The 13,919-nt window shown below is 48.8% G+C and overlaps 1 protein-coding gene across 5 annotated transcripts in view; it reads right to left on the bottom strand.

The window, feature by feature from the left end:
* EGFR (epidermal growth factor receptor) overlaps positions 1-13,919 on the bottom strand; it is a 186,401-nt gene that overhangs the window by 41,981 nt on the left and 130,501 nt on the right. For all 5 annotated transcript variants that reach the window (XM_045564905.1, XM_045564906.1, XM_045564907.1 and 2 more), the window contains exons 5-13: positions 9,618-9,686; positions 8,615-8,733; positions 7,241-7,382; positions 5,629-5,745; positions 5,063-5,189; positions 4,890-4,963; positions 4,005-4,095; positions 1,693-1,892; positions 673-805 (exon numbers count right to left, since the gene is read on the bottom strand). In XM_045564905.1, coding sequence (XP_045420861.1) covers positions 673-805; positions 1,693-1,892; positions 4,005-4,095; positions 4,890-4,963; positions 5,063-5,189; positions 5,629-5,745; positions 7,241-7,382; positions 8,615-8,733; positions 9,618-9,686 — 1,072 coding nt within the window. The remainder of the gene's footprint in view (positions 1-672; positions 806-1,692; positions 1,893-4,004; positions 4,096-4,889; positions 4,964-5,062; positions 5,190-5,628; positions 5,746-7,240; positions 7,383-8,614; positions 8,734-9,617; positions 9,687-13,919) is intronic.

The following is a 13,919-nucleotide window of genomic DNA, read 5'->3' as shown; positions in this document are numbered from 1 at the left end:
TCTCTGCCTCTATCCTTCAATTTTACGATACTTTCTATTTATTTATTTTTCATCATTATTCGCAGTCATTCAAAACCTTATATCAATACCAAGATTGTCACAGTATCCACAGACTGGACTTTTTATTGATGGAAACTGAATTCAGCAAACATTACATGAATTCTGTCTTTCTCCATGGTAATATTTAAAGGTACTTGCACTGCTCAATGTTCAGTGCATGCTGAAGGTGCATAAACAAAAACTGACCAGAAAATCTGATTTGTATGAACATATTTTGACATGACAGGAATAGTGTACTGCAAAAAAAAAAAAAAAAAAAAAAAAAAAACCAAAAAGCCATGGTTTTGGGCATATGAACCATTTATGACTGTTCTATTTGTCTTGGGAACTTCATGTAGTTTAGAAAAATTTAAGATATTTCCAGGAAGAGATTCTATAAATTATTGGATTAGATTAAATACCAATAATAAAGTTTGCTTATTTCCTATTGTATTAATAATTAACAGTGTGCCCAAAAGTAAACATAAGCAAACAACACCCCCCAAGCAAAGAAACAAAAAACAAAGGAAAAATAAAGGAAAAGAAAAACAAACTGAATAGCTATAAAGCTATGAGAACAACCACGAGTCTGGTTTTTGCTCAGAACAAGGGCTTAGACAAGCACCCGCGTACCCCTCCAGGACGCTGCACCGCTCCACACACTCCCTGCCGCGGCTCACGCTCCGGCAGGAGACGCAGTCTCTGGGCTCCGGGCCCCAGCAGCCCGCGGGCGAGCACAAGGAATGACAGACATGGCCCGTGGCCTCTGCGGAGACAGAGTGCGTCACAGAATCAGTTGAGGAACAGGGACGGAGGGACTAGTGGAGACAACACCTCCCTGCAAGGGGGGCCGTGTGCTCTGTGACCTGGAGCTCACAGACATGCTGGGAGCTCCTGAAGTAGCAGGACACAGACTGCGCTTCCCAGTCCCCCTTCCCTCCCGGGAGCCCAGGACACCCTGCACCAGACCCCAGTGGTGTTTTGATGACAAAGGCCACAGGTGACAGGAACCACAGGGCAGGCTGTGGTTGTCTGCTCTGTGCTAGGCACATGCCAAGAGCTTTGCACACAGCATTTCATTGAACTCTCTCAATAGCACTACGGTGGGGGCATCACTTCATCTCCATTTTACGGATGAGGAAGCTGAAGCCTAAGGAGAGCAACTGACCAGGGTCCCAGAGCTGGAGCGGCCGGAGCAGCGTGTGAACTCAGACCTGCTCCTGCCGTGGCCAGGGGCTCAGCCAAAGCCAGCTGCTCCCACCAGCTTCACAGCTGACCTGGGCTCTAGAATCAAGATGGCAGTGTCAGTGTGACACGCTCAGCCCACCCTCTGCACCTGTGTGTACCTACAGTCTTCAGAGGCTGACATGAGCAGGGAGCAACCGACAGCTAAAATGTGATATAACTAACACTAAATTTAGTTCTTTAATTTGCAAATAATCGGTAGCCTAAACCTCACAGAAAATTCATCCTATGAAATTAGAATGATCTGCAAACAATTCTAATGAACTTCACAATTAGGAATATACATATTTTAATTTGCTTCTTAATGAATAAAAAAAGTAATTTAAATGTTTCGTAATATCTAAAGAAAAATAAATGACCCACTGGAACTCCACATCTCCACAATCAAAACAGAAAGTGATTACTTACTGCAGTTGTTTTCAACTCTGTTGTTTATAATTTTGGTTTTCTGACTAGAGGTCCCAAATAGTTTTTTCCAGTTTATTGTATTTGCATAGCACAAATTTTTGTTTCCTGAAATTATTACATCTCCATCACTTATCTCCTTGAGGGAACGTAATCCCAAGGATGTTATGTTCAGGCCAACAACCGCAAGAGAAAACTGGCCACTAAATTGGAGAGAAGAAGAAGAACATTGTGAACAATTGTGAAAACAATATATCCCTAAAACTTTATTTTGTTTTTCTGGAGCACCTTAGATTTACTAAAAAACTGCCTTCCAAGGGTTGTAAGTCATGCTGTGGAAGAACTTTTGAAAATTGCAAGTATTTGTTTAAGCTCCTCCAGGGAAAAGTAAGTTCCTTCTTCATTTAGCATCTTTAGCCTCAGTGGCAGACTCAGGGGCAGAATAAATGTCTTAGTGTCATTATTTAATTTACTACATTTTTTTTCCTGGAAATTGAGAACATGGTCTAACCTTTCAAACATCCAAATACCTTCAAAGGTTGTAGGCTTGTCCACCCACCCATCCATCTGCGCATCCATACGCACTGAGCAAACATTTGAGGAACTATGTGCCAGATTCCATGTCTGTTAGATATGTTTTGTGCTCTCAAGAAACCCTCGGTCCAGTGGCGACGATGTCAGCCCCGTTGGTGGGTGCAGTGAGCGTGGGCACCGCGGAGCACAGGGCAGGGGTCTCTCTGACAGGTCTGGGGCGGGATCTTTGGGAGGGGTGGCTTCCTCCGAGAGGTGACGCCGAGACCGTGAGGCCCTCGGGAGCAGGGGCTGCGATACTTTCTTCGCCACTCAGCACGACGCTAGGACTCTAGAAGGTAGTCCCTCGGACGGCGGATGGACATTGTTCCGACTGAAGTGGGGAGTCGGGGTCCCCTGCAGGTGGGGACTCACGGATGGTGTGGGAGCCACAGCGCTGGCGCAGCCTGCCGGTGCAGGTGCGGAGGGTTGGGGCGCGGTGGACGGGCCGGAGCGCAGGGGCCTCGTGCACCTGCGGAGGAGCTCGGGCTGCTGTTTGCAACTGAGGGAACCCCAGGAAAGCGGTCTGCGTTTGTGGGAAGCTCGCTTGAGCCCCGCTGGGTTCCGAGCCAGCCGAGATAGGCCTGAGTGGCAGAGGGCTGAAGTTCCGCTTGGGGTCCCCTCTCTCCCTGTTGCTCTTCTCCCCAACCTGCCTCCCGGCCTCCTCAGAAGCCAGAGGCCCACGCGGGAGACCTGCAACCCCACAGTCAGGGATTCTCCTGGCGCCCACCCAGGAAAGCCAAGACACAGGGCAGAGTTGGGGGCTTCCTTACAGGGCTGGTCTGGGGCCTTGGCGAGTTGCCCCCGGAGCCAGTTGTCACCCTGCCTTGGGAGGACCAGAATTACTGGACTTTGCATTAAACTGGAAAATAAGTGACCCTTACCTTGTTTAAATCCTGAAAACTCAGGAGGGGTACAGACCAGTTATCCATGCAAAGTGCTCTAAATCTCGCCTTTCTGTATGAACCTTAGGCAAAGTGCCCCAGGGAGTACAGAGCACAGGGCCTTCCTGGGAAGCGGCAGTGGCTGCGTGTTTGGTACCAGAGATGCACAGCCAAGGCCGTTTATGGAAAGCAATCTGCATTTCACATACTCTGATTTTCTTTAATATTGCACCACATTATGTATTCCCTTTTAGGGGCCATTATGGGAGACACTTCTCATAACCAGACTCTTTCCAAGGTAGATTTGATCAAGAGATTCCCAAACTCCTCCTTGTCACCACAAAATGAATGATTGCTCTTGTGACACTAAAGACACTTGTGTGTGCGCCTGTGTGTGCGCTGCACCATTAGGGGCTGGAAAGTGGAAATCATGACAAAGGCATTTCGTGTTAGAGAGCCCACCAGGTCCCTCTTAGGGGATGTGCATAGTCTCTACTGCTGATGTCCTGAGGCAAGAGCGGCCAGATGCCATCGTTGGACGGTCTACCAAATACCTGACCTGGGCTTCGCACAAGTGTCAAGGCCCAGAAAGGGCCAGAGAGATGCAGACACTAGTACACATCGGGGAGGACTGAGATTTAACCAGAATAAACGCACTCATGAAAGAACTGGTGAATTCTGAATAAAGTTCAGCACGGTTCAGTGTATGGCGCTGTGCCAATGCGAACATCTTTGTCTCGAGCCTGGACCTGCTCGGGCAAGACGTGCGTTAGGGGAGGACAGTGGGCAACTGTCCTGAAGCCCAGCTGCAAGGCACAAAGACAGAAACAATCTGCCGGGCGCTGGCCGTGGGCAGCTTACTGTTGCTTGGTCCTGCCGCGGATGATTTCCAGGTTCTCGAAGGCGTGGAGGTCTGTCCTGTTTTCAGGCCAAGCCTGAATCAGCAAAAACCCTGTCAGGCAGAAGGAAGGTTCAGACACACGCCACCCAGAAGTTTCTTTGTTGTGTGAGACATTATTCTAGGCATCACATGAGACTATGATATGACAATAAATGTGAAAATTGGATTGGACTGGATTCTTTCTGTCACCTTCACTGTGTGTGTTCGCAATTTCTCGACGGCATCTCGTCTCCCCATGGAATCCCCCATCCCGCTGGTATCTCTCCTGCCACCCAACTCCTGTCCCGGAGCCCACCCTGCTGCGGCCCTGGGACCCTCCCTGGGCTCACGTTTGATGGCACCAAACAGCCTCCTGCTGCGATCACTGGCCTGTTATCACACACAAGGGGTTGCACTTCTTTTCCTTATTTAATTCCAATCCCCACACACCCTTGTTATTCAGGTCTTAGAGGCGAAGAAAGTGGGGTTCAGATGGCAGTCCCTGGCCCAGGGGCTGCGGTGGCCCAGCAGGGGGTTGCAGTCTCCTTGGGAAGGCCTGGGAGCCCCTGCTGCCCCCCCACCTGCCCTCCCGCTACGGTTTGCGTCACGGGCCCGCAAGGTGCGCGGTCCACGCCACCTTGGGAGGAAACACGTTCACGTATGGGGAGTGACCTGAGCTTCGCTTAACGTGTTGCTCTTTGCCTGCAGGGAAAACCATGTTTTTAAAAAGTATCAAAGAATTAGCTATTAATGGTGGAATTTCAGAAGGACTGTTTTTATGCCAAAGGAGAAGAAAATGTGTTTAAAAGCTCTCTCTCTAACACGCTGACTTCCCGTTTCTGTCCGAGGGCCGTGCCCGCACAGACCTGTTATCTCCTTCACGGTTCTCAGGATGTCCAGCTCCTTCGGGTCCAGAGGAGGGGTGCGCGTGAAGGAGTCCCTGCAACACGGGGCGGGACGGTTACCGACGACCAGTCTCTGCCAGCTAAAAAGGCAGGTCTTGTTTTCCTCTGTACAAGTGACTAAACCTGTCACTTACCCCCTAAATGCCACAGGCAGGATATGGAGGTCTCCACTGATGGAGGTGCAATTTCTGAAGTATTTAATGTTTGTAGCATTTATGGACAGTGTGTCTTTAAATTCACCGATCCCTATTCCGTTACAGACTGTCAAGATAAGAGACATGTTTATTCCATTCACAGTTGTTGGGGAAGAGCAGCCAGGGGTGCACGGGCAGGGGAGGGGCAGGGAGTCCACAGGGCCGCGTCCCTCATGCACACGACAAACCCAGATGGCGCCGTTGGGGGCCATGGCGGTGGGAGCAGAGCCGCAGCCGGGCCGCCCTGGTCAGCCTGGCCTTCTCCTCGCCTCGTTTCCCACTGGGCCACAGTGTGGCTGCTGGGGAGACCCTGCGCCTCTGGCCCCCCTGCCCACGGCTGCTCTGACCTGGCTCCCCAGGGCTGTCTTCATTGTAAAGAAACAATGTACCCAGGTTTTGGATTTTGTTCTTTTAACCAGAGGACTCGAATGTGTCCATCTGGCCGTGGGAAGCGGAGCCCCGCCTCCCAGCCAGAGAACAGACCTCGGCGCCGTGCAGGCTCCTACCTTTGCGGCAGGGCCCCTCACACTTTTTACACTTGCGGATGCCGTCTTCCTCCACCTCGTAGCTGTCTGAACCGCAGGCGCGGACGCACGAGCCATGGTCTGTCACCACGTAGTTTCCTGAGGGAGCCAGGAGGGCCCAGGTGAAGGCGGTGCCAGGTGCCCCCGGGGCCCCCCCCAGGCCGCACGCGCCTGTCCGGGAGCTGACGCAAAGCACCCGTGCACCTTGGTTTTGCTTGAAGGACAAAGAATGAAAGGTTGCAAACAGGAAAGGAATCACGGCCAAGTGTTTAAGGGTTTTCTAGACTGCAGTGTGGAGAAACACAGGCCTTGCCCAGCAGGGAGGGCCGGAGCCGCTCGGGAGAGAGCACCGAGCCTGCCCGCCCATCCAAAGCTCCTCTTGGAAGCTCATTTTGTTTTCCTGTAGAATCTGTCTTCAGGACCAGTAAAGCTTGAGTATTTATTAAAAAAGGTGAATCTAACTAAACAAACGGCACTTTTCCACTGACGCCCACGTCTGAGGCTGCACTCACTCCTGCGGTGACGCCCCCGTGCCCGCGGGGGCCGGTCCCCTGTGCCGGTGGGACCTGCGGTTCTGCACCCCAGCGCGGGCCTGGGCCCTGTCCTCCGCCTTCCCCTGCCCGTACGGTAATTTATCTGTGTTAATGTTAACTTCTGTGTGAGTTCCAGGAGCTCTCTGTGTTCCCGTTCTGCGTTCCCAAAGTAGATCCTCGAAAATATTTCCTGGACACTGGTGATTTTTCTTCTGTGAACTGTTGGCTCTGTGGTGGCTCTCAGTGGTTTCTCACCAATTTCAAAGCTCTGCCGTCTCTCAAAGACCGTCTCTGCGTCATCACCACGGCACGTTTTTCTTTATCTTAGTTTGCCATTCACCTTACAATGGATTATTCTGTTGTGTATTTTTTTCTGTACCAAGCTTAAAATTTTTCATTTACACAAATCTGGCAGAGTAAAATCCCCCCCTCATAACTGTTCTCTTAAATTTTTTTCTCAACCTCCCCTTCTAGACATCAAGATTGGCTTCTACAGCTCTTTACTTAGGCAAAGTTTCTCTTCTCTATTAGGAGGTGTTTCATGTCACCATTTCCCTAAAGCCTACAGCCACCAGCAGAATGTAAACATTAACACAAACAAGCAAAATCCCAACAGAACAAAACAAAAACAAAAGCTCTGCAACACCCCTAAGAGGCACAACTGTGGCCAGAATTTTATCTGCTCGAGAAGGCAGGACTTCTGAGATCCTCCCTGAATGGGCTCTGTTGGTCGCCTGCTCGGTACAAGCCTGACAGTGAGGCGGCCCAGCGGATCACAGCTCTGTGCCTGTCTGGGGACTGAACACTCTGGGCCAGTCCTCAGTTGTGGGGACTGAGCCACAGGCGGATTCCCTGCCACGCAGCCTGGCCACGGACGCAGACGACGCTGCCCGAGGCGGACACGGCCTTCCTGCCCCTCTGCAGCGGGGCTGGCCCCTCACGCGCATCTGCCCACAGAGCAGCAAAGACTACCTGAGATGGGCGACCCACGGGCTCCCATGGGGGATAGGACGGGGCAAGGATGCCTGACGAGTCAGAGGGCCCCCAGGTGGGCAACTCACGGGGACACTTCTTCACGCAGGTGGCACCAAAGCTGTATTTGCCCTCGGAGTTCACGTCCATCTGGTACGTGGTGGGGTTGTACAGCATGAGTGGCGGGCAGGTGTCCTTGCACGTGGCTTCATCTCGGAACCTGCGGCAGACCTGTCGCAGGAGGGAGGGCACGCCAGTCAAGCACGGCAAGGACACGAGTACCACAGGCGGAGGAAGTGCAGTGTGGCTTTGATTCCACTCAGAAAGCTCAAACTCAAGTGTCCAATTAGAGTGGGAAAATCTAGCAAATTTATTTTCAGTAGAGTCAGAAAGACTTTTCTCTTAAAAGTATGATTTTTCTTAAATGTACCATCTAAGCTATGATTTATGGGATTATGATCAGAGAAAATATTTCTCTTATTAATTTACAAATTACAAAGGAGTTCACACATTATAGTGGTAACTATGGAGTGAAGTTATTTTTTGACTCAGTTTACACTGGGTATCCCTTATAAAGAACACTTGAGGATACATTTTAGAATTTATTGCCAAACTGCAGAAAACTTTGCCTAGGAAGCGTGCCGTGTAAAAAGGGCCAGATCAAACACGGCAATGGCTCCTACTACTAAGGACCAATCCATGTCTTCTTCCTGGAGCTGCCGGTTAGAGTCAGCCCAGGCCAACTGAGTCAAAGTCCCTGGGGCTGGGTCCAGTCTCTGGAGTTGAGGGATCTTCCCTTCCCTGAAATGACAGAGTGCTCCGGACCCTGTATTAGGGAGGCCTCGCCAGGCTTGGCACTGACCCGGGGATCCAGCACTCCTGAGACACTCCTGGGACAGCAAGGCTTCTGCCGGAGCCTTCTGCAGTAACAGGGACGAAAGCCAGTGCTTCGAGACCCTTTGGGGCGGGATGTGCCCAGGAGGCATCTGAGCAGTGGTGGGGAGAGCAGCGGGGCTGGCACCAGGGCCCTAACACAGGCCCAGCCAGCTGTGCTTCAAGGTCTGTGTGGCTCTGGGTGGACCTCCCAGGGGACCTGTGGCAGCCAGTCTCTGGGCTCAGCAGAGTTGAGTGGAACAGTGCAGAGTGCGCTGCCGCTGCCGGCACAGTAAAGCTGTGTGTAGCACTCAGGTCTTGATGATGGACGCCACATGCTTTATGCCATTTAGGCCACTCAGCAGGAGGGACTCTGTTATCCACCACTGTCAGCTGAGTAAACTGAGGCATGGGGAGGCCATATACACAATCACTGCAGGTCTCACAGAAGGGTGGCAGTAGGCTGACAGAAGTAGCCTTGTCCCTGGGCAAGGCCAACACCCACATTTGCTCCCAGGAATGCTAGTGGACACACTCCTCCCACAAGGACCCCGTCTTGGGTGGGGAGGCCAACGGACAGCACCTCTTACCAGGCAGTCGCTCTCGCGGGGCCCCGTGCAGCCCGCGGCGCACTGGTTGTGGCAGCAGTCGCTGGGGGACTTGCCGCGGCAGCGCCCGGAGCACTGCTGCGCGCAGATGACTTTGGTCACTGGAAAAGAGCACAGATCCCCAGGAGCTGAGAGCAGGGCAGGGTTGTTTCCAAGGGACGCCACAGAGCACGTGCAAACGGTGGGTGAAAAAGTGAAGGAAAAGGATGGATTTAGGGATTCCATGGTTTGTTGGGTTTCCCAGGTGTTTACATTCAGCCAAACTCAATCAAATCATCACCTTCCCTTATAGCACCTTTTTCCCCAATATATTTTTAATCACTTAAAGGGAACTAACCAGGTCAAGTCTAGACTTTCAGACCTGCTACATAATTGGTTACCAGTTAGAACCAAGTTTCTGGGCAATGCAGGAAGCACATACAAATAACCAAAGTATAATCCCTGCAGGGAAGTAGTGCTCCATGGCACCACAGCCACCCCATAATTAAACATAAGGACAGATGGCCAGTTTTTAAGCTGAAATATCCCCAGATTGCTTGGCCACTGAGAGTCTGAGCATGCTGGCCACACTTGGGCAAACTACTCCTTCTATCCTAAGGAGGACTCACGCAGAAACCCTCTTGAGCAACGTTGCTCAAACTCCGGTGCAGGTGGGTACCAAGGAAAGGGGGCCGAGAAGTCTGGTGGCCCATGTCACCAGAGACAAGCCTTCCGTTCCCAGGGAAACCTGCTGAACATATTGTTAGAAGACACGGCTGGTGCACGGTGACTGGCGTTCACTTGCGTACGACAGGCTGAAGTGCCAAAAGTAGCCCACCCTGGACTAACCCATGCAGTGAGATTTGCAAGACTGTCATTCACGGAACTGCTAACACGTGGCCCTGCAGTCGAAAAGCTTTTTAGAGTCTTCAAAGGAAACGCAGATCCAATCCTTGCACAGAGGCAGGGAGGGCGGCGCCGGGGTCAGAGGCCGCGCCGCACTTACGTTTCTGGCAGTTCTCCTCTCCCGCACCCCAGCAGCTCCCATTGGGACAGCCTGGATCGCATGTCTGGCCTGAAACGTAACAGTGATAGTTAAATCCATGTCTTGGCAAAGGACAATGAGTGACCAGAAACTGATGACACCCTTCCTGAGGCCCTGAGCTTCCAATGTCTTTGTCTCTGTTCAGCTGGTTGGTTTGCAGCATGACTTAAGGGATCTCCATAAGAAAAGACGAGCCACGCACTGCCTTTATTTACATGTCAGCAGTGGAAACTGAGGCTGAGAGTAATTATTGTCACAGGCCATGTAAACGGGGACTTGAGCGAACTCAAGGGTCCACGCTGACAATTTCCTTAGGCTTGAGGAGTCCCCTAGCATCTCCCACCACAGCGGAAGGTGTCTGGTCTGGCCAGGCCCTTGGCACGTGCCCGGTGCGCCCTGCTGCGCCCAGTCTTGCATGGCTGTGTGTGCCGTTCTCCTGGGCTGTTAAGTAAAACCTCCTAGACCCCAAACCAGAGTGAGGCACAGGACGCTGCACACCGGACAAAAGTGTTAACAGTGTGTATCCCTTTGTGGTTTACCTGCGACCTTAGCTACTAATTTACAAGCTACTGTCTGAAAATATTTGCAATCGATCAATCAATTTCTGCAGGTTTTAAAACTGCTCAATCACAAATTATAGCTAAACGGTGTTTACTCTCATTAGTCGTGTTTCCCTTTTCTGAGTATTGAGAAATCAGAAGGTCACAGTGTTATACCTACATGGAGAGAACAGGGCGGGCAATACATTTGTTACAAAGAGGTCCGTTGTGCAGGTATCTTTTATCACGAAGTCACAGTAACTTAACGGAGTTAATGTTCCCAAAGTCTGCTGCAGTCAGGAGGAATTTATCTCTGGGAGAATTCAGATTTCCAACAGAAGAGCTGACAGTGTGCCAAGTGACTATTAAACCAGAGCACCCCGGGAATATGACGAAGTGCTCACGGTCCCCGTCAGGGGGAAAAGCACTAGTGCCAAGCAGGTGCTCGTAGAGTCATGAAAGATGGTGAGGCCGAGCGGCCAATGGGCAGCATGTCGTGAAGAGGGAGGTGCAGAGAGAGAAAGACAGACAGAGCGAGAAAGGGTGTTAGAGACAAAGAGACAGAGACAGAAAGACAGAGAAGTTGGGGGGAGCCAGAAACAGGAAGACAGAGAAAGAGACAGGGTCAGAGACAAGGGGATAGAAAAAGAGACAGAGAGAGGGGACAGCAAAAGTAATACTTAGAAATGTTAAAAGCAGTTGTCTCTGGAGTGAAATTATGTTATTTTTACCCTATACTTCAACATATTTTTCAAATTTCATTATAAGCATGTAATAGGTATTTAAAAATATTTAAAATAAAAATGCATCTTTCTCTAACAGGGGAACATTTGCTTAACCAACAAACTCGATTTCTATTTATGATTCTATCATGAAACTTCAGTGACAATAAAAGAAATGCAGACACACTGTATAAAATATGGATAATAGAAAAAAGCAAATCATCTAGAGATAATTGATAGACATAAATATGTGTAAATATAAGAATAGGAATCACACTGTACATTGTATTATAACCTTAAAAAAATCTAATAAAGTGTGACAATTTTTGCATGCCTTTACGTATCCTTCTACCTAACATGATGACTGATAGCATGGCTAGACCGTAATTTATTTAACTAATCTCTTAATTTTATATATGTAATTTATCTGAAAAATTTATTATAAATAAAGTTGCAAAGGAACATTCTTAGATAAAAATATTTTTCTACATCTCACATGATTTTCACTCCTGTTATTTCTGTTTTCTATTATTCTTAGACATGATATTGATGGGTCAAAGGTGCACATACTTGACAGCTTTAGGTACACATTGTAGGCGTGTTACCTGACTGGGTTTTATTACTTTCTATGCCCACAAGAAGAACATTAGAATTTCTGTTTCTCCACACCCTGGCTGACCCAGGTGTCTGAAAATTGAAAGGAGCCCAAATATTTAGCAAAGACAAACATGATGCATACTTATTTTATTTTGATCTCCCTTGTATTACAGTAGAAAAAGAATTTTACTTTATTTCTTGGCCATCTTAGTGTGTGTGTGTGTCTGTGTGTGTGTGGCTGCTGAAGTCCTGGGCCCATGTTTCCACTGGGAGCTTCATCTTTTTCTTAGTCTTCTTAAGACTACTTTAGATAGTCACACAGCAAGGATATTAACCCTCTTCATGGCAGTCAGACATTGCACAATATTTTCCTCATCACCATCACCATTTTTTCACATGGAAGTGTCTTTTATGGTGTCTGGCTTTGGCTTTTCTTCAACTTGATATCACAAATATTTATCTTTATATTTTCTTCTAGCACTTAAACATATATTAAAATATTTTATTACATGCATTTAATATGTATTTGGAATTTGTATTATATGGAGTGGGTGATGGATTTATTTTAATTTCCTCTTAAGTAAACCCACTCATTCTAACTCCAAATTCCAAACTTCATCATCAGAAACACATTGCTGAAACACACTGCATAACTTTCCTGAGTCTCGGACACCTTGCCCATAGAACACATATATCATGGCGTGAGAGACTTTTCTGGGTAAAGAATAAATGAGATAAGTTCTCAGCAGGAAGGAATGTGTGGCCATAAAACACTAGTCAAGGGGGTGGATTCCCCTTGCCATGGGAGAGGGGCAGGTTTCCGAACCGGCCACTAGTCAGGTGAGTAACAAGGAAAATACAGGTATCAGGTGGATGGTGATTTTTTACTTTACAATACAACTAACCAAATATCCCTAGGTCCTTTTTTAAAGATCCTTTATAGTACTGTCACTTTGATAGTCCCCCCAATAGTTAAGTCATTCCAGAACAATTTATTGAATAATGAATTCTTCCCTTATTTGTTTGAAATGTCACTTCTTTGTGGACTGTTGATTTGGTTAGGCTTATTCTTATATGTTGATAGCTTATTCTTTGATATCTGTGCTGAAATCAATACCATACTGGCTTGTAGTTCAAAGCCCTTTAATATCTGAGACTGTTATTGTGAGAGCCTGTCCATCCTTCTTATTCCCAGCTCTTCCTTGGTGCGTCTTCCCCTCAGCCTTGCGGTGAGTGGAGTGAGCCCTTTTGGGCTCCCCGCACTGAATCATGGCAAGCTTGGATTAGCCCCATAGCCTTTATGTGTCTGTTTTCTTTAAAATAAATGTGCGTTTGAGTGATTTAACCTCCCCATTGTCTACCAGAGAGCTGAGGAAATGCTAAACTTGATCTCATAAATAATATAAAATTTTGCATTGTAAAACGCACCTCTCAGTTTCCTGAAAACATAGTAGGTGTCAGGATGAGTATCTGGTAGAACAATACATTTATAAGAGAAAGGGGCTTGATACCCACGTGCAGAGCAGCGTTACCCAAACAGTCAAAAGGTGGGAGCAGCCTGAGTGTCCACTGGGGGATGAATACATGAACAAAATGTGGCCTAAACACACGATGGAATATCATCCATTCATGAAGAGGAATGATGTTCTCGACACATGCCACCATATGGATGAACCTGGAGGACATTTTGCTAGGGGAAATAGCCAGACAGAAAAGGACGAATACTGTGTAATTACACTTATCGAGGGCCCTAGAGCAGTCAGTTCAGAGACAGAAGGAGGAACGATGGCCAGGGCCAGCGTCTGCAGAGGAGGGGACGACAGGGAGGTGTCATCTCACAGGCACGGCGTCGGGTCTGCAAGACGGGAGGGCTGTGTGTGCGCACGGTGGTGAGGCCGCACAACAGCACGAATGTACAAGTATTATAAAGTTAAAATAGGTGAAATGGTAAATCGTATTATGGGTATTTCATCACAATAAATCAAGAAATAAATGAAATAAAGAATAAAACAAGCAAATAACAACCAAAAAGCTCTGGCTGATGACTATGAGGGTCCACATCAGCTCCATTTTCTTTGAGACCAAAAACCAAGCAGGCACCCACTGCCCAGTTGCGGGGACATGGAACAGCAGGAAATGGGGATCCTGCCTCATTTTAAGGGACTGGAAGCTCAGGAGTGGGAGCAGCTCAGGGAGCCTGGTGAGTACAAACCTGTGTCTCAGCGCCGGCCAGGGTGGGTGACACAGCCCTGTGCCCCTGTGGATGAGCAGGGCAGGGACTGGGTCACGAGCATTCAGGGAAATATGGATAAACTTCCTGCCCAGGGGCTGTGCCCAGTTTTGCCTGTGGCTCCGTGTGGGAGTGTCTACACCCCTCAGCTGGAGGGCAGAGCCAGGCCTGGGCG

Source organism: Lemur catta, chromosome 11, assembly GCF_020740605.2.
Source record: "Lemur catta isolate mLemCat1 chromosome 11, mLemCat1.pri, whole genome shotgun sequence".
In the NCBI taxonomy this organism is placed as follows: Eukaryota; Metazoa; Chordata; class Mammalia; order Primates; family Lemuridae; genus Lemur; species Lemur catta.
Note: the sequence above shows the minus strand (reverse complement) of the source record. Positions and strands in the feature narration are given on the sequence as shown.